The sequence below is a fragment of the Macrobrachium nipponense genome, chromosome 15, assembly GCF_015104395.2.
Source record: "Macrobrachium nipponense isolate FS-2020 chromosome 15, ASM1510439v2, whole genome shotgun sequence".
NCBI lineage: Eukaryota > Metazoa > Arthropoda > Malacostraca > Decapoda > Palaemonidae > Macrobrachium > Macrobrachium nipponense.
In genome coordinates this window covers 33,640,806-33,661,661 of record NC_087208.1, presented here as the reverse complement: position 1 = coordinate 33,661,661, position 20,856 = coordinate 33,640,806, and the positions used below count along the sequence as shown (strand labels likewise).

Sequence of the window (20,856 nt, the reverse complement as noted above, 5' to 3'; positions counted from 1 at the left end):
ACTGCGTTTCAGACTATCAAGAAGTTGGCCAGAGCGAGGGGTTTTTCAAGACCTGTGGCAACGGCGATTGCCACCGCAAGGAGGCCCTCCTCAATCGCAGTTACCAATCAAAGTGGGCTGTCTTTAGAAGTTGGTGCAGAAGGAAGGGCATTTCCTCCACCTCAACCTCTGTGAGCCAGATAGCAGATTTCCTTCTTCACCTTAGGAAGAAGCGAAACTAGCCGTTCCCACTCCCATTGATTGGGAAAGGCTACAGAAGCGTGCTTTCTGTGGTCTTCAGACCATAGAGGACTCGACTTAGCGAATGATAGAGACATTCATGATCTCATTAGATCATTTGAGACTGTGAAAGTTCTCCAACCTAAAGTACCATCGTGGAACTTAGACGTGGTACTGAAGTTTCTCATGTCGAGTCAATTTTGAACCGCTCCATTTAGCCTCGCTTAGGAATCTTACTAAGAAGACCATTTTCCTAACCGCTCTGGCGACGGCGAAGAGGGTTAGCGAAATTCAAGTCATAACAAGCTAATTGGGTTCAAGGATCATAGTGCAGTTTGTTCCTAAGTCCTACGTTCTTAGCAAAGAACGAGAACCCTTCCAACCCTTGGCCGAGAACGTTCGAGATCAAGGGTTGTCGGAGCTAGTGGGACCTGAAGCTGAGAGAGTCCTGTGTCCTGTCAGGGCTCTCAAGTTTTATTTGCAGAGAACCAGAGCATGCAGAGGTTCTTCGGAGAACTTGTGGTGCTCTGTGAAAAAACCAGATCTTCCGATGTCGAAGAATGCACTGGCGTTCTTCTTAAGAAGTACGGTTAAGGAAGCCATGAAAAGTGTAGTGAAAGTGACATGGAGCTTCTGAAAGTGAAAGCCCACGAGTTGAGGGCTATTGCTACTTCGGTGGCTTTTCACAAAAATATGGCAATCAAAGACATTTTGGGGCGCCACTTATTGGCGAAGCAATTCGGTGTTCGCTTCACACTACCTGCGGGAGGTGAAAGCAAAAACATACGAAAATTGTTAACTCGCTCGGACCATAACGTTCGCTGCAGACACTGTTTTGGGGGCAGGAGGTAGCGCTCTCCTATCCTTTAATGGTTTAGGGGAGTTTTTAACTTGTGTTATGGTTGTGGGGGTTGACCGCCCTGCGCGGATCTCCCTTCCATTAGCTTAGTCTATGTGGGATACTTTTGGTAGGCTACGCAGGTGGTTTGGTTTTTACTTCGTTGCCCTCATTTGTATGGTCAATGTCTAGTCACGTCGTGGTCTCGCCCCTGTTGACAGATCATCTGGAGTGCACCAGCTATATAGGTCTCTACCTCGCTGGCAACTCTAGTAGCACAAGCAGACTTACGCGGCAGTAACCACGAAGTCAGCTATGCTAACAGGTAAGGAATCAAGATATCAATTATCTGCATATATATGTTTCCTAAAATCTTCTATTCTGTCTACTCCCACCACCAAAGGTGGGATTCAGCTATATATATAATCTGACAGGTAAGTTTCATGAACAAAATGATATTGTAATGATACAATTAAGTTTGTTCATACTTACCTGGCAGATATATATAATCAAGTACCCACCCACCTCCCCTCAGGAGACAGTGGAAATAAAAAATTATGAATAGAAAATGGGAATGATTCCTGATACCCGCCTCCCAGCGCGGGAATGGGTACTAACCACCTGACTCCCACTGCGTGTGTCGTAAGTGTTTAAATTTCTGTCGGATTCGGAAAAATACAGCTATATATATATCTGCCAGGTAAGTATGAACAAACTTAATTGTATCATTACAATATCATTTTTGGTTGCCGAAAGCCTCGGGGGGGTGGTAGGCCTGTCCTGGACGTGAGTGCATTGAATCTCTTCGTGGAGAAGACAAAGTTCTCCATGGAGACATCCAACTCGGTTCTCTCTGCTCTTCGTCCAGGAGATTGGATGGTCTCCCTCGACCTTCAAGATGCATACTTTCACGTACCCCCTGCATCATTCGTCGAAGAAATATCTTCGATTCATGGTACAGGGAAGGATTTTATCATTCAGGTGGCTTTGTGTTTCGGCCTCCGATCGCGGCTCCTCAGGTGTTTACAGCGTTGATGAGAAACGTAGCAAGATGGCTACATCTGAAGGGGGTGAGGATATCTCTTTACCTAGACGATTGGCTTATAGAGCGCAGACAAGACAAAAGTGCTTGGAGGACTTGGAGATAGCTCTTCAGTTGACCAGATCTCTCGGATTGCTCGTAAACCTCGAGAAGTCTCACACAATCCCCAGTCAGACTATCGTCTATCTGGGGATTCGGATGGATTCTCGGGTTTTCGAGCGTATCCATCCCAGGAAAGAATCTCGAAAGGGTTGGAGAAAATCTCGGTCTTCTAGGGAAAGAACAAAGCTCAGCGAGGGAATGGCTCAGTCTTCTGGGCACTCTTTCCTCGCTGGAGCAGTTCATTTCTCTAGGGAGATTGAATCTGAGACCCTTGCAGTTCCATCTCAGAAGGAGTTGGAACAGAAGAAAAGGAGATCTTTTGGATACCTTTCCGATAGGAGAGAGTATCAAAAACCACTTACGATGGTGGTTAGGACCACTGACAAGAAACGAAGGAGTGTCCTTGGCCCTTCAGAAACCCTCACCTAGTGTTATTCTCAGACGTCTTCGGACACTGGGGTGGGGAGCAACAACTAGGGACTAAGGAAGTGTCCAGGCAGTTTGGACCAGAAAAGAAGAAGGCCTGGCACATAAATGCAAAGGAACTCTTAGCAGTGCACTTAGCACTGCAGGTTCTCGAGAACGAAGTCAGAGGCATGGTGGTCCAAGTCAACTCGGACAACACCACGGCTCTGGCTTATATAAGAAAACAAGGGGGGACACACTCTTTCTCCCTTTACCAACTAGCAAGGGATCTGCTGATATGGACAGAAGAAAGAGGGATTCGACTCCTGACGAGGTTCGTTCAAGGAGGAAAGAATATAAGAGCAGACAGACTGAGCAGGAAAAACCAGGTCCTTCCAACAGAGTGGACCCTTCATTCACAAGTCTGCCAGCAACTATGGTCTCTTTGGGGGAAGCCTCAAGTGGACCTGTTTGCAACATTCCTATCCAGGAGGATGGAGAACTTTTGCTCGCTGGGGGACGATCCCAGAGCCCTATCCATAGATGCCATGCTCATGGATTGGGAGGGCATAGACGCGTATGCGTTTCCCCCATTCAAGATGCTGGGGGAAGTAATGAGAAAGTTCGTGTCCTCGGAGGGAATGAGAATGACATTGATCGCTCCTTATTGGCCTGCAAGAGAATGGTTCACAGAGGTACAGGAATGGATAGTGGACTTCCCCAGATCTCTTCCCGAAAGGACGGATCTGCTCAAACAACCCCACTTCGAGAGGTATCACAAAAATATCCACGCTCTCGCTCTGACTGCCTTTCGACTATCGAAAGATTGGTCAGAGCGAGAGGCTTTTCTCGCGAAGCGGCAAAAGCAATTGCTGGAGCAAGAAGGTCCTCAACCATGCGGATATATCAATCGAAGTGGGAAGTTTTCCGTAGATGGTGTAAGGCGAAGAAGCTGTCCTCCTCCGATACCTCTGTGACCGAAATTGCTGATTTTCTTTTGTTTTTAAAAACGAAAGAATCTCATCTGGCAGTGTCACCATTTAAAGGTTATGAAAGCATGTTATCAGCGGTGTTCAGGAATAGGGGCCTGAACATAGATAATAACAAAGATCTGCATGATTTGATTAAATCATTTGAAACTAAAAAATTAAGAACTTCTCTCACCCCTAGTTGGAATCTGGATGTGGTTCTCAAATACCTTATGTCGGAGAGATTTGAACCTCCCGGTAAAGCTACTTTCCGGGACTTGACTAGAAAATGCATTTTCTTAATAGCTCTCGCTAGCGAAAAGAGTGAGTGAGCTGCAAGCGCTTGATTCTAGAGTGGGTTTTAAGAAGGATTCGGCTGTATTGTCCTTTAAACCTTTATTTCTAGCGAAAAATGAAAACCCCTCGAGACCTTGGCCTAGACTTTTGAAGTAAAAGGCCTTTCTCAATTAGTTGGGAATGAAATAGGAAAGAACTTTATGTCCTGTGAGAACTTTGAAATTTTACCTGCAGAAGAAGAAGCAGTTGCAGGTAGCAATCAAAGTTTATGGTGTGCAGTTAAAGACCCTAGAAGAGCTATGTCAAAGAATGCCTTAGCATTTTTTTTGTTAGAAACATCATAACGGAAGCCCCCACATGAGCTGTGATAGTGATGGCATATAAAAGACCCTTAAGGGTAAAAAGCCAACCCACGAAGTTACGTGCAGGTCCGCTACAATTTCATTGTCGTTTAACAAGAACTGTTCAATGAAGAACATCTTAGCGGCCACGTATTGGAGATGTAACTCAGTGTTCGCCTCACATTATTTGAAGATGTGAGAGTGACATATGAGAAATGTTTCTCTCTAGGACCTTATGTATCAGCAGATACAGTGCTGGGGAAAGGAGAGAAGACTGATCCTTAATATTAATTTTTGTCCTTATATTTTATATATTGTGATTTTAAAATTATTGGTGTTGAGTTTTAGGTTGTTTGAAAGGTGGTTGGGGATAACGCCTTTTCAATCATATTTACTAATCCACGGTTAGGATCGGGTGATCGGGATCAGTATTTTACTCCTTTATATGCCAGGAGGCATAGGTATATTGTCATGTAAGTGAATAAGACTCAGTGACAATTGCCATTAGGTTCTGTTGAGTAAGTGGATAAGGACCATTGACAGTCCTTTTCAAGAGTTCTCAGCCATAGGGCACACCCTCGCTGAAGCTTTTGAGGCGAAGCAGACTTCTCAGCACAAGCTAAGAAATCTTCCGCCTAAACAGTTAGGAAACTATGGGTATTATTAATTAACGTTGTATTACCTACAACATATGTTGTTTACCTATTAGGTCAGTAATTAGCTGTCTCTTGCCCTCCGCCAAAGGTGCCAATCAGCTAAGTATATATCTGACAGGGAAGTTGAATGTATGAAAATGAATATTGTATTGTACAATAAAGTTTCATACATACTTACCTGGCAGATATATACGATCGTATGGCCCACCCAACCTCCCCTCAGGAGACAGGTGGAAGAGAAAAATCTGGTTTTTCTTAAAACGGTAATAGTTCCTATTCCTGCCACCCAGCGGCAGGCGGCGGGATCACCTGACCTACCTGTAGTGTGTGCCGCGAAATTTGAATTTCTGTCGGGGACGACGGAGTCTATAGCTAAGATATATCTGCCAGGTAAGTATGTATGAAACTTTATTGTACAATAACAATATCATATTTCTCATCTCATTTAACCTTATAATTCCAGATAAAATAGGTAACGAAGAGGAGGACAAAGTTTCTGTTGTCAGTGATATTGAATCCATATTTACTCACTACTGCAAAACGAGGCACCTCAAATATGATTCCTCGCTGTTGTGGGCTGACATTGTGTTACCACTCTTGGCAGCAAAAATGGCCAGGGATCACATTTATATATGCTTCGAAGAAATACTTGAAAAATATATACCTAGGTAAGGCAGCATTAATAAATTTAATGATAATGTACAGAAATATTTTACAATTTAGTCTTTAAGGTACTTTGTTCATTTGCCAAGGCTGTAAATACTAAAGATGATTAGCCATAATTCTCTCAATATGCAATAAACTGTAATGGAATACACTTCATTACACAATTAAGTGTAACAGATCAAGGAGAGGGCCATCTGTTAGACAAATTCTTCTTCAATACTAAATACAGTAACTTTTCATTGTATTTTATTAGCACTATGCTATGAGATTAGGCCTCATTATTCTTCTTGCAGTAAAATTCCCTCTGCTCTTTTAACCTAAAGTAATGCAACTCTGCTCATGTAAGTTCTAAATGAAATTATGCAGATAAGGCAGCCAAAACTGCAATTAGTATGATTAAATCAAATGTACTTGTTTCTCTCAGTAATTGTGACTATTTTTAAAACAAAATTTTTTTGTAAATGGAACCCAACATTTCTGGGAAATGGTAGAAAGTGTGGAATCATGAATCTGAGAGTAGTAAGTTAAATCAGGTGAAACCCAATGTTGGGTTGTACTGTTCTTCACTCCACAAGGAATGCCACATTGACTTATTTTTATCTCGTTTTCAAATTGGTCACTCTCAACTGACCAGGGATATTTGATGAATATCCCACGCAACCCAATTCCTGATTGAAGTGAATGCAGTGACACTTAGAGCCAAACATATCTGTAGTGATTGTTGATTGTCCAACTTTCAACCAACAACACATAGCAAGTATTGGAAGCAAATATTTAAAAGAAATTTTGTCAGATTCTTCAATAGTTTTAGTATATTGTATATCTTATCATTAAATTAAGGAGTACATAGTAGTATATTTAATAGGATTTAATCAAGATGAATTTTTGTGCCAGTCCTATGAGTGTTAAGAATGTTATCTCAAAGGTCTTGTTAAACTCTTTATTGATGATGGTCATGAGAACTTCAACGTTGTGAAGCTTCGAGTGCAGTGTCGTAGTGAAAGTTATGAATATTCTGTGATTTGTTTACCATTCCTCATAGGATTAGAATTTAAACTTAATTGCCTGGTCAAACAGTTATGAACTGTATTGGCCGCTATATTTTCAGCAAAATTTTTTTTGGAGGTATCTACATATGTTTGGTGCTTTTCCAATAATTAGGATTCTTTTACAGTTTTTAAAGCTAGAAGCATTGGCAAAACATATTTACTAGTGGCAATACAGTGGACCCCTTCGTATTCGTGTTCTCAACATTTGTGGACTCGCATATTCGTATATTTCTCTGTGGACCATATCTACCCATTATTTGCGGGAGATTCGCATATTTGTGGTATTTTTCTATGGAAAATATCCACAGAGTACTGTATTTTCATATAATTTCATACAATCAACTTACCTGTCAGATATATACAGTGGTCCCCCCGTATTCGCGGGGGATGCGTACCAGACCCCCCCGTGAATAGTTAGAATCCGCAAATGTTTGGAACCCTTATAAAAATGCTAAAAACAGCCTATTCTGTTAGTTAAAACTCAAGAAAACCCACAAAAAATGTTCATACATGGTTTTTTTAATAGTTTATCACAAAAAGTGCATTTTATGATGAAATTCATAAAAAAAACCAGGAATTTGTGGATATTTACCATAGAAAAATACCGCGAATGCGCGAATTTTCCGCGAATAATGCAGGGAAACGTTCCCAAGAGAAATCCGCGAATGTGTGAGTCCGCGAATCTGGAGAACGCGAATACGGGGGGTCCACTGTACTTAGCTAAGACTCCGTCGTCCCCGACAGAAATTCAAATTTGTTCCGACACGGCATACAAACCTTCGGTCCTTTTACAATAGGAAGGTACTACGTAGCGGCAGCTGGATAGGTCGTAAGCTTTCGAACAAGGGGTTCGGTAGTTAACTGCTTGTCCGACAGGCGTGCGCGCGCGACTGGGAGGTAAACAAATCACTTTTGCTTTCGGCCTGCTGGCGTGTGGACGTGTATCATCGCTCTCTGCCCGCTTCATCGTCGTTGCTTTCGCATGGTTGTGTTTTTCTTTTTCTATGTATCTAGTGAAACTGAATTGTAAGTACAATCATTTCATATTTATTTCCATTGAATTCAATTGTGAATTAAAGGATCTTGGTTTCACCACGCCCTCCGATTACCCGAGTGCCGGGACTGAAGGGCGTAAGTGCGGGAATTCATTTTCCCAGAAATGATCCTCGTATTGTGTATGCTCGGTGCCGAGGGCGGGAGAGCGCTCGCTCCGAGCGTATATTTTGGTTGGAAATGTGTAGATGAAAATCGTAAGTAAGTGCTCTTTTCATTTATATTTTTTTTTGACCTGTATGCTCGTTGCCGAGCGAATGCGCTCGGCACGAAAACTTATTCTGTATGGAAGTGGAATCGCAAGTACAGTAGTTTTTCTTTTTCATTTTCATATGTTTATTTGTGATTGTAGCAATACTCATTTTGTTGGGATCAGTTTCCGAGCTTACCCGGAAATTGATCCTTTCCCCTTTTTATTTGAATGAAGTGAAATCGCAAGTGCAGTTCTTTTTCATTTTCATATTTTATTGAGATTGCATTGTTTACTTGGATCAATGTTTCCACTATTTCCCGGGAATTGATCCTTCCCCTTTTTATTTATATGAAGTGAAATCGCAAGCGCAGTATTCTTTTTCATTTTCATATATATTTTGATTGCATCAATTCATTATGGATCAAGGTTTCCATTCATAATCGGGAATGGATCCTTTTACCCTTGCGCTCGGTACCGAGGGCGCAAATGCGCTCGATCCGAGCCCTTATTCATTGTGAAGTGAATCGTAATGCAAGATTCTTTTCATTTTATTCCTTTATTATTGATTGCATCAATATTTATTGGTTCAAGTTCCGCTCAGTCAGGGAATTGATCCTTATGCCCTTGCATTCGGGCCGAGGGCACGATTGCTCTCGGGCTCTTATTATTATTGTTGGGTACATGGGTGCTGTGCGGGGGTGGGGTAACGAGACCCCCCCCCCCCCCCCCCCGCTCAGCTCCCACAGATGGCCCTTCCCCTTGGGGGGGGAGGTTATCTGCGTTCTTCTCCTCGCCCGATCCGTCGAGCGCGGGGGAGGGCGCTCGGTGCCCGATGTACAATTGTATTCGGGGTCTTCCACTCGTTCGGAGAGGGCTCACCCCCCCGCGCGAGGGGACTTCCCCCCCCACTAATCGCTACTACTGTTATTCCGCAGGTGCTACTGCCACGAGGGTGGACCTGGGTGAGGTATGGGCGTCCTTCCATTTGCAGGGCGTGCTAGTGTCCAGGGGCTGCGGTTCTATGTCTGGGCCTACTGCGGTCACCCATGGAGTGGTGACCACGCTCCAGGTGACGACGTCCCTCCTCACCTGGTGTACTCGCCTCACGTGGTAACAGTCTTGCCTACAGCCGCTGTGAAGTGCCGTTCGCCGTACCGAGAGGGGGGCGTGCCGCCGCCGCTCGTGGTTGCCGCGCTGCCGCGACCACACTTCCGTTGCCCTAGAGCTCGCCCCTGGACCTGCCGCCGCCGGTACCAGGATGTTGCTGGCTGCTGCTCCACTTCCTGTGTTTCCGGTGCTGCCTGCCGTACCTGCCGATTCTGGGCTGACTGTCCATGCAGTTGCTGCGCTGGCTGTCCTTGCCGTTGCTGCGCTGGCTGTCCCTGCCGTTGCTGCGCTGGCTGTCCCTACCGATGCTGTGCTGGCTGTGCCTGCTGTTCCTGAGATGCCCATACCTGCTGACGTCGTCCCTGTTCGTGGTGGTACTACCCCAGACTTTGGTCTGTCTGTACAGGTGCGTCCGGGCCCTGTGGCTTCGGCTACAGCAGCCCCGGCTCCGCCCTGGATAGCAGATCTTACGTCTGTCCTGAGGAAGCTGACGAAGAAGAGGAGGAAGGTGTCGTCGTCGTCGTCTTCATCTTCTTCATCGTCGTCGGCTGCCGCCTCTTCCCCTTCGACTTCTAAGGCTTCACAGCCGAGGAAGAAGAAGGTTGCCTCCTCCCTCCTAAGAAGTCTCCCTCGGGAGCTTCTCGGGACCCGTCTCACCTCGGTGGGACGGGAGGGTTCCTTCTGCTGGTCCTCCTGCTCCTTCGGGGGCGGGGCCCGGGTCCCGTTCTTTCTTCCGCAAGGAAGAAGACTACGGGGACCAGGAGGAGTACCGGCTAACACCGTACTTCCTCGCCTGGTGTCAGTGGTTCTGTCACTGCATCAGGGTCCGTCTCGGCCTCTCGTTCGCGGGAGGTACCGAGTGTACAGTCGCCTACCAGCGACCGTGCAGCCAGGAACCAGACCTCTGAGTCCGCTCAGCGTCAGGTTCACGGCACGGGGCGGAAGACTGGTGACAGCCGCTCACGCGACTCTCACCAGACCAGCTCTCACTCTCGCGGCGACCAGCTGGCTACCCGGGGACGTGACGGTCCACAACCGGCCACGGTCTGAGGCTGGGAAGAGGTCCTCCCGTTCGCCGGTGCCAGCCACGGCTGGAACCAGCGACGTGACGTGCCGTGAGGACAAGCACCGGTCTCACTGTGACAGTGGAGCCTGCAGGTCGCCTGACCGTCGCTCTCACAGAGAGCGATCGGGTACGGCAACCAGCACCAGCTCTTCTGACACTCGAGATCGGGGCCGCTGTGCTCAGTCAGCCAGTTCTCCACAACGAGACGGTTCGACCAGGCCTGCAGCTCGATCGCCACCGAGGGTTGACGATCGCCTGCAGCCCTCCAAGCCTGCTGGTTCTGCCAGCGAGCGAGGAGGGAGCGTCAGGTCTGCCTCTCCGTACCTTCAACCTCCTCGGGTTACACCGGGAGGAGCGAGGTATGAGGAGTGATCGTGAGGGGTGCGCCCCTCATGATCCCACCACGACGCCCTACGTGCCAGGCACGGTTCTTGGACCGGCCAGGACGTATGCGCAAGTGGATGGAGAAGACCGAGAGGGCTGTCGCTGTTCCCCACCCCCTTCTTAGGAGGAAGGTTCTCGGAATATGCTCTTGTTCGAAGGGCTTAACGGTCCCACTCTGCAAGATGCTGTGACTTCCGAGATCCAGAGGAACTTTGCCGAGGTTATGGCGCTGATTCGTCAGCACAACGACCTCGGGGAAGGATCGCCGCTCCCACCAGCAGAGCCACGTCTCGGCTCGAGTCGTTTTGGGGCCCGAGAGGGAACCCAAATCGACGGTGGGTCTGCCGCGATCGGAGCTTGCCGACTGTGTTGAACCAGGTAGTCTCTCGTCTCCGGACAAGAAGGCTCTCTCAGTTCTGGCCGGTCGAACAAGCTACTTCACCTCCTCTACTGCGACAGAGGCGTTTTCTACGTGTCTTCGGACACCGTATTTGAATACCCCTTCGGTCCTCCTGAGGTTTCGACCTCGACGAGGACTGGAATGAGTCGGAGGACGGTATCGGCTCTCTCCTGTCAGGTGTCGATCAGCCCCACCCAGACGACGTTCACAGTGGCGGCAGACCCTTACCTACAGTATGAGTTCGTAACCCTCCTCAAGGGAAAAACGTTTTCTCCTGACGATACGTTTTCCCAGGCTCTTGAGAGGCCATCGCCGTAAGGCGATGGCTGCTCCTTTTCTTCTCCAACTGCTAGTTCCGCTGGGAAGGCGAGCCAGTATCCAATTCCTCCCCCATTCCCTCTCTCCTTACGGCTACGAGGGAAAGGGGAGGGATCCTACAGAGATTTCTCTGTAAGATCCCACGTTAGGGGCTGCGCTACCGGGGGGACCTTCGGGTCCTACCTGACGTAAGCCCCGGTCGTTGAGGAGGGATCCTGCCCCTTTCTCGATTTCTACGGGAATCGAGAGGACCACCAGCCGATATCGTTTGACGAATTCGGTGGGGGGTTTCGCAGAGTGCTTAGAATTCTACGGAATTTCTAGCGCACTCAGAGTGTTCGAGTTTTTTACGATCTCCAAACACTTAGGCGAGACCACGGTCCAAAGTGAGCGAGAATTCCCGATAATTGTTACACGATAATCGGGAACCTCGCTTATGCTCGAATTCCTGTAATTTCTAGCATTTGGAAGAAGACTGCTGCTGAAAGAAGAGTATCTCACAGTAGGCGATTAACCTGGAATAGAGAAGAACGGACGGGAACTTCCAGTTTGGCTTGAACTATCGTCTTCGGTATTCTGTTCACCATTGAAGCTTTCCTTTGGGAAAGACTTCTCCTTCACTCTCTTGACTAGAGAACGAAGGCGGTCGATCTCCAATCCTTATTCTCATTCCTCGAGGGAAAAGAATTTAGGATGGAGGTCGTGGTACAGAACCTACAAATATACTACGTATATTACCCTCGCGACATGATTCTTTTAACAGTTGAATTGTCCGGGGGTAGGCGCATACCGTAGTTAAACTCTACGGTTTGTGACCGAGACGAATTGTATCTTAATTGAACTGCAACTCGGGGTTGCCTGCAACCTCCCAGCAGTTATCAGTTTCGATTTTAGATACTTGGTATTGTCATGACAACACCAAATCAGCTTTTGTATTTACCGAAATCCGTTTCGGTTAAATATAATTGCTCGAGCGTATTCTTTATGCTCGATGGTTCTAGCCGAACGCATTCCTTCGTGGAATAATGGATTACCTGGCAACTCAGGATGACGAGTCACCGAGAGCTACTGCGTATTGAACTGCCTGATAGCGGCTCAGTATCAGCTAGGTCTCGGAGATGCACGGTCGGTTACGTCTCTCTCTCCCCTGGTTGATTGACTACCGAACCGTATCTCTGCCCAACAATCATGGACTTAGGTCTCTGATTAACGGGGATTCTCGCAATAATGAAGGACCATCTACTGCTGTGACGCTCGATTTCATCGCCTTCGACATTGCGAGAATTTTCAACAGAGATATCTCTTGGACTCTTTCATCTTTCTGTTTACCGCATGGTAACAGAAGTCTGTACTAGTCAACCGCTGCATCGCACCGCGATAATGCGAATGATTTTTGCAGACATCTGAGTTTGTCTTCAAAATATCTCGTATTCGTAGGTGTGCAATTATTCATTGCTCGCCCCGAATTAACAGATATGTCAGAAGACATCGCCTACTCTCCGACCTGACAGCTCTACTTCCAAATGTTCAGCCCATGAGAAGCAGTTCTTCAGGCAGTATTTCCCTGTCTTCATTACTGAAAAGCGCTCCGCTTTTATTGCAACTATGATCCTCACCGGACAGCAATGAATAGCGGTTAGCGTTCTCAGTCTTTGTAGCACAGGTTCAGATCTTGGGAATCAATTCTCTCGGTTCAGCTGTGAAGACGTAGGTTGCATTTTCTGTACACCTTCGTCTTCAACGATACATAGTGTTGTTTCTCCTTAGCCGAGAATCAACTATACTATGAGATATCTTGCCATCAGGGACCTCGGTCTCTAGAAGGCAATTGACTTTCGCCTGTTGGGCACATGCCTTAAGAGAGTCATCACCTTGCCTTCTGGCATCGGTGACGAACAAATTATTTGTTTAGTCTCTTGGCATAACCCTTTTAAGGCGAAGGTCACGTGACTTGCTCGGGTGCTTGGACAACTTGCCTCCTACCGAACGCAGTCAGTCGGCAGCTGTCAGAGCGCCCAAGTCTGTTACGAACTTCGCTGTGGACTTAGTTCGGTTGTTCCATAACAGTCTTTTCTTCGTCCTAACGGCTTGTCACAGTACCCATACCATCGACACCCACCATTGAGTGTCGGTGTCCTGTCCACTACCGAGAAGAACAACTTCGCTGCAGACGGATAGACCAGTATGGGTACAGGACATCACCGAAGTCAAGAAGAGGGATAGGTCATACGACCATTCCCTTCTTTTCCTCTGAGGTAATTGCATGACTTTTCCTGCGAAGTCAAGCATCCAGGGGATGGGGATTCGTGACGCTCGATCGTATTTCACGAATTCGTAGCGAAGACTCTGAACCCTTCGGTTCCTGACGATCGGTTAGAGTCCTTCACAATCCCCTCCCTAATGGACTTCACCGCCTTCGATGCGAAGGAGATGCTGCTTTGTCCTGTGAAAGCGCGACCGCGCTTTCTGAAGAAACTCGACATCCCAGGCTGAGTGTTGAAGACTCTTCGTCAGCACCAAGATGACCTAGAAGTACACTCCCTCGAGTTACACAAGAACTTCTCCGTGGCGCAGGTACTGAAGGCAGGGGTCTGGTACAACCAGACCACTGGCACCTCCTTCTACCTTTTGGATATTGCCCACAGGTCCTTGGATCGTTTTCCTTAGGACCCGTGGTGGCTGCTCAACAAGTTGTGTAGCTAACCCAGACCCTAGCAGGCTGAACAGCATCGAGTCCTGGTGTGACTGTAAGAATAGATAAGTGAATGAGAGAGTGACTGGCTTCTCTTCCTATCTTTTTCTCCCCCTCTACCTGTGGGTAGAGGGATACGGTCATCACCTTGCTGGATAAGGACGAGATGCCGGTGAGCTACTCGACAGAGCCCCATCCTATCCCTTTCACTAGGGATGGGAGCGAATATCCACCACTTCCTCCTACAAGGGGGGGGAAGTGGATGCCAACAAGAGACAAACCATAACTTTATGTTGCCTCTTGCAAATAGGAACTTGTTCTTGTTTGCTGGTACGAAGAGATACGCTTGCCTCTCTCTTAGTACTTGGTCCAGAGGTCTGACCATTGATCCTGCGGTGCACACCCCGATCAATCGGACAGAGGCTTGGATCCCTCCCTCGCTCTTACGACCAGGGAGGCATTCCAAGGTTGGGCGAACACCAGTCTGTTCACAAAAGACTCAGATTCCTCCCACCAAGAAGTGAGTCTTCCTATTGTAAAAGGACCGAAGGTTTGTATGCCGTGTCGGAACAAATGACAATTTGTCCAAAATTGCATTTTTCCTAACTATACAAACCTGAGGTCCTTTTACAATAGGAAGGTACTAGCGGCAGCTGGATAGGTCGTAAGCTTTCGAACAAGGGGTTCGGTAGTTAACTGCTTGTCCGACAGGCGCGCGCGCGCGACTGGGAGGTAAACAAATCACTTTTGCTTTTGGCCCAAGCAAAAACTGCAGAGTGAGGGGTGGCATGAGGTGGGACTATGTGTAAAAGGACCTCAGGTTTGTATAGTTAGGAAAAATGCAATTTTGGACAAATTGTCATTTCGCGCCACTCGTTACAGGTAGGTCAGGTGATCTACCGGCCTGCCCTGGGTGGCAGGACTAGGAACCATTCCCGTTTTCTATTATATTTTCTCTGTCGCCGGTGGTATCAACATTGTTGTTACTACCTCCTGACCTGGAATCTTATTTCAACCTTTTGATCATCATTTATCGGCTTTTTGGTGACGTACCTGGATCGTGGTTTTGGCATTCGCTACTGTGGACTGAATTTGGACTTGCTTTTTTATTTTTCTCAGTATGTCTGACTCAAATGTGAGTGTGAGAATGTGTGTGAATGTAGGCTGCAAGGTGAGGATACCGAAGGCTTCGGTTGATCCTCACACTATGTCGTAAATGTAGGGGGTTTGATTGTTCTTCTACTAATACCTGTCATGAATGTGAGGGGTTGAATGCGGAAGAATGGAAGGCTCTAACTTCTTATTTGAGGAAGTTAGCGAGGGATAGAGTTAGACGTGCATCAAAGAGTGTGTACAAGGCCTATTGAGCCTTTTATTGATTCTATCTCTAATCTTAATGTTTTTGATTCTCCCTCTGTGTCGAATCATTCACAGGCTTTACATTCAGAATCGGCCTCTGAAATCGCCGACCTGAAGGCTACTATCTCCAAGATGAGGTCCAAAATGGCGGCCTTACAAGGTAAGGATAGTGAGAGTGAAGTGTTCAGTGAAGTGAGTGCTCCCAGTGTTGTGGAGGGGGCGTTTGATCGTCTCTGCGACACTCCCAGGCCTAGACCTCTTCCAAGCTCCCATGCCCAGAGGAGAAGGAAAGTCGAAAGCCTTAAGGAGGTCGTGGAGAATCCCCAACGGTCAGACGTCCCTTCAGCAGGCTCTGTTTCGCATCAGACTGCTCAGGACCGCTGTAGAAAAAGCGTCCTGCGAGAGTGTTTCTCTTCCTCTCCCTCTCCTTCACCTAAATGAGGGTGGAAGGACTCGGACCTTTCCAGGCCCCTGAAAAGGCATTGGAGAGAACCTTATTTGAATTCGAGCCCGGAGCGCTTCTCGGATGAAGCTCCCTTTTCGATCAAGAAGGCGAAGGTTGTGTGAATGTCTCCCTACATGGACGTAGCGGATCGCTCACCTTCGAGCTCTCCCTCTCCTCCCATTGAAGAGGACGCGGGAGAAGCTTCAAAGAGAATTCTTCCAGCTGTCCAAGAACAGCTAGCCTCATTGGTTGGAGTTTTGGCTAGAGATCCTCCTCGTAAGAAGGACGTTGCTCTTCCTATCAAGAAGTCTCGTCCTCTCTCCCCTGCCAGGCGCGAGGCGTCTTCCAGGCATGAAGCTTCCTCTTCCAAACAGGTAGAAGAGGACATGCTTTCTAGAGCAAGAGCGAGAGAGGCATATGCCAGGCGCGAAGCGCAAGACAGGACGCCAGCCAGGCGCGAGGCGTCCTCCAGATGCGTGGAAGCAGCCAGGCGCGAGACTCCAGCCAGGACGCCTTCTGGACGTGAAGTGTCATCCAAGCGCGAGGCGCCAGCCAAGCTTTTGGCGCCAGCCAGGACGCCAGCTGAGCGCGAGACGTCTTTCAGGCGCGAGGCGTCTTCCAGACGTGAGGAGCCAGCCAAGTGCGAGGCGTCAGCCAGGACGCCAGGCGGGCGCGAGGCGTCATCCAGGCGCGAGGCGTCATCCATATATGAGGAGCCACCTAAGCGCGTGGTGTCAGCCAAGCGGGAAGCGTCTTACAAGGCTGAACATTCTTGCAGACAAGATGCGCCATCCAGACGTGAGGCGCCAACTTTTGTCAAGAGGAGAGATTTACACTCTCTTAGTCCCTCTCCTATCAGGAGTTTGTCTCCCCCAGAGAAAAGACTTCCTGATTTTACTACGGATTCTCCTTTAGACCCCGAGTTAGATGAGAACTCAGAAGACGAGACTCGTGGAAGGGAAGGACTGTCAAGCTACAAAGTCTTGACAGCCCTTCTTCTTGAGGAATATGGGGACGCATTAACCCCTGCCGCTCCTCCTTCTCCGCGCTCTCTGTTTTCAAGCGCAAAGGCGACAAAATCTTCGTCTTTCCTTAGAATGAAACCCACCATATCTATGAAGAGGGCTCTTCAGTCTTTGAATTCTTGGATGGATTCGAAGAAGGAGCTGGTCAGGCATGCCCCCAGCGAGACTCGCTGGCTGAAGGGGCATTTGGTATCAGACGGGAGAGAATATAGGCCTTTCTCTCCCGTCTTTGGCTGAAGCAGACTTTTCAACGTTAGTGGATGCGTCAAGAAGTTTGAACTCTGCCCGTGTGACTTGGGGCATTTCAGAACTGCATCATCTCCTCAAGGGACTCTTCCATGTATTGGAAGTTTTCAATTTCTTAGATTGGTCCCTTGGGGTGATGTCCAAAAAGGCGCATGACGCAGAAGGTCTCGACCCGGAAGTACTCCTTTGTATACTGTCGTGTATCGACAAGGCAGTACAAGATGGCTCTTTAGAAATCTCCTCTTTATTTGGAGTGGGACTTCTTAAGAAGAGGACAGTCTTTAGTGCTTATTTGACCAAAGCGGTCTCCCACTCAGAGAGCAGCACTTTTGTACTCCCCCTTATCGGACTTTTTGTTTCCTTCTCAGTTGGTGAAGGACATTTCCCGGTCACTAACTGAGAAGGCGACTCAAGACCTTCTTATTCAGTCATCGAGAAAGAAGAGACCTGCGGCTGCGGTTGAAAAGAGAGGACCGAGTACGTCTATTCAGCCCTTTCGAGGAGGCCCTCCCTCCAGAGCACCCTCAAAAAGGAAGGCTCCTGAGAGGAGAGGTAGGTCTGCCTTCCGTTCCTTTAAGAAGGGTAAATGATGCTACACACCTCCAAACACCAGTAGGTGCCAGGCTCCTAGAATTTGCGGAGGCCTGGGCACGTATAGACACGGACGCCTCATCTATGTCTGTGATAAGGAAGGGATACCTTATACCTTTCCAGGACAGTCCTCCCCTAACTTCAACTCCGCAGGAACTGTCAGCCAGATACAGGGACCCTGTACTGAGGGATACTCTTCGACTGATGGTGGATCAGATGTGGGACAAGAGAGCGATAGAACTAGTGCTGGATCAAAACTCCCCGGGGTTTTACAATCGCCTTTTTCTGGTTGCGAAGGCCTCGGGGGGCTGGAGACCAGTACTAGACGTCAGCGCTCTGAACAAATTTGTTCAGAAGGAGAAGTTCTCCATGGAGACTTCGACCTCAGTCCTTTCGGCTTTACGCCAAGGAGATTGGATGGTGTCTCTGGATCTCCAGGATGCTTATTTTCACGTCCCGATTCACCCTTCGTCGAAGAAGTACCTCCGTTTCATGACGGAGGGAAGGATCTTTCAGTTCAGGGCCTTGTGTTTCGGCCTGTCCACAGCTCCTCAGGTCTTCACAAGCCTGATGAAGAATATGGCGAGGTTTCTTCACTTCAAAGGGGTGAATATCTCTCTGTATCTGGATGACTGGCTCATCAGGGCCAGATCAGAGAGACAGTGTTTGGAGGACCTTAATCTGACCTTGAACTTGATCAAGTCGTTGGGATTACTCGTGAACCTCGAGAAGTCGCAGCTGACCCCCAGACAGAACTTAGTCTATCTGGGGATTCAGATGGATTCTCGGGGTTTTCGAGTATTTCCTTCGCAAGAGAGACTCGCGAGAGGCTTGGAGAAAGTCTCTCTCTTCTTAAGGAAAGAACGGACGTCGGCGAGGGAATGGTTAAGCCTTCTAGGAACCCTTTCCTCGCTCGAACAGTTCTTTCCTCTAGGAAGACTGCATATACGTCCACTTCAATTCTTCCTCAAGAGGTCTTGGAGTTGGAAGACAGGACATCTATCAGACGCCTTTCCCATTCCAGTGGAGATGAAGCCTCACTTGGAATGGTGGTTGCCCCCATTGAAGGAGAACAAGGGAATCTCCCTGAAGGTTCAGAACCCAAACCTAGTGTTATACTCCGACGCGTCGGAGAAGGGTTGGGGAGCAACATTAGGCTCGAGAGAGGTGTCAGGCATCTGGGAAGCAGCACAGGTGTCTTGGCACATAAACTGCAAGGAGCTCTTTGCCGTACATCTGGCTCTAAAGAGCCTAGAACATTTGGTATCGAACAAAGTAGTTCAAGTGAATATAGACAACACCACAGCGTTGGCCTACATTCGGAAACAAGGAGGGACTCACTCCTTGTTCCTTTACGAACTGGCAAGAGACCTACTGCTTGGGACTTCCCAGAGAAATATCTCCCTGCTTACGAGATTTATTCAGGGAAAAAGGAACGTAAGGGCGGACAGGCTCAGCAGGAGGAACCAGGTCCTTCACACAGAGTGAACCCTCCACTCAGAAGTGTGTCAGAGTCTCTGGTCTCTTTGGGGGACTCCTCATGTGGATCTCTTCGCCACATTCCTATCCAAAAGACTAGAAGTCTTTTGTTCGGCGGTAGAAGACCCCAGAGCTCTGATAGTCGACGCCTTCCTACTAGACTGGTCTCTTGTAGACGTCTACGCCTTTCCACCGTTCAAGATCCTGGGACTAGTTCTAAAGAAATTTGTGGCTTCAAAGGGAACATGGATGACCCTGATAGCCCCCTTTTGGCCAGCACAAGATTGGTTCACAGAGGTGGTGGAGTGGACAGTAGATTTTCCCAGATCCCTCCCAAGAAGGACGGATCTTCTCAAACAACCACACTTCCAGAGGTATCATCAAAACCTCCCCGCTCTCGCTCTGACTGCCTTTCGACTATCGAAAGACTTGTCATAGCGAGAGGGTTTTCTCGCAAAGTTGCAAGCGCGATTGCGAGAGCCCGCAGAGCTTCCACTAGACGAGTATATCAGTCCAAGTGGGAAGTTTTTAGAAGGTGGTGCAAGTCTAAGAAGTTGTCCTCCTCCACTACCTCTGTGACGGAAATCGCTGATTTCTTGCTATTCTTGAGGGAAGAATCGCATCTATCTGTACCCACAATAAAGGGATACAGAAGTATGCTTTCTGCAGTCTTCAGGAATAGAGGACTAGATCTGACAGAGAATAAGGATCTCCACGATCTCTTAAGATCCTTTGAAACTACGAAGTCTTCGGAGCCAGCTCCTCCTAGCTGGAACCTTGATGTAGTTCTAAAATTCCTGTCATCTGAAAAGTTCGAACCTCCTCATCTGGCGTCTTTTCGAGACCTGACTAGAAAATGTTTGTTCCTATTAGCTATAGCCACAGCAAAAAGTTAGTGAACTGCATGCTCTAGAGGATAAAGTAGGATTTAAGGGGGACTCAGCCATTTGCTCGTTTAAAGCTTTATTTCTAGCTAAAAACGAGAATCCCTCGAATCCCTGGCCTAGGACCTTCGAGGTTAAAGGCTTATCGAGTCTCGTAGGGAGAGAGGCAGAAAGATCTCTTTGTCCTGTAAGAGCTCTGATATTCTATCTTCAGAGAAAACACCAGATGGGGGGCTCTAGACAAGGTCTTTGGTGCGCGGTAAAAGACCCCACAAGACTGATGTCTAAGAATGCTCTAGCGTTCTTTGTGAGAAGCGTCATTACAGATGCGCATAAGATCTGTCCTGACGACGCGTTTCGACTTTTAAGAGTGAAAGCTCATGAAGTAAGAGCAATAGCGACGTCTCTCGTTTCATAAAAATATGTCGCTAAAGAACATCTTGGAAGCGACATTTTGGAGATGCAACTCAGTATTTGCATCTCACCACTTGAGAGATGTTTGTGTGACCTACGAGAATTGTTTTTCTCTAGGTCCTTTCGTGTCTGCGGATACAATCCTGGGTATAGGAGCTAACACCGATCCTTAAAATTGTACATACCTTCTATTAGATATGTTCTAGACTTTCTGCTGACAAAAGTGCTAGATGCCGCACTGGCGGCCAGTCACTATTGTTCAGTAAGGAACTCTTGTGATATCTTATTAGATGAGTATTATTATTTTTTGTTTGAAAATTTATGTATGTGTGCGTAATGTGTTTTTTGAGTTATGGTTGTTGTGAAGAGTTTGGGGATAACTCGGAACAATCTTTAATACTAACATGGTGGTTAGGATCAGGTGGTCGGGATTGGTTGTGTGCTCCTTCATAAGGTGTATTGTTATATAAGTGGATCAGCACCCATTGACAAAGTCCTTTCAGGCTCTGCCGAGTAAGCGGATAAGACCCCATCGGCAGACCCACAAGAACTCTTAGCCATAGATCATATATCTCGCTAAAGTTTCTTGAGGTGATGCAGACTCCTGGGCAACAGCC

The 20,856-nt window shown here is 47.6% G+C and overlaps 1 protein-coding gene across 4 annotated transcripts in view; it reads left to right on the top strand.

The window, feature by feature from the left end:
- LOC135227072 (TBC1 domain family member 23-like) overlaps window positions 1-20,856 on the top strand; it is an 88,494-nt gene that overhangs the window by 37,220 nt on the left and 30,418 nt on the right. For all 4 annotated transcript variants that reach the window (XM_064266897.1, XM_064266900.1, XM_064266898.1 and 1 more), the window contains exon 4: window positions 5,332-5,536. In XM_064266897.1, coding sequence (XP_064122967.1) covers window positions 5,332-5,536 — 205 coding nt within the window. The remainder of the gene's footprint in view (window positions 1-5,331; window positions 5,537-20,856) is intronic.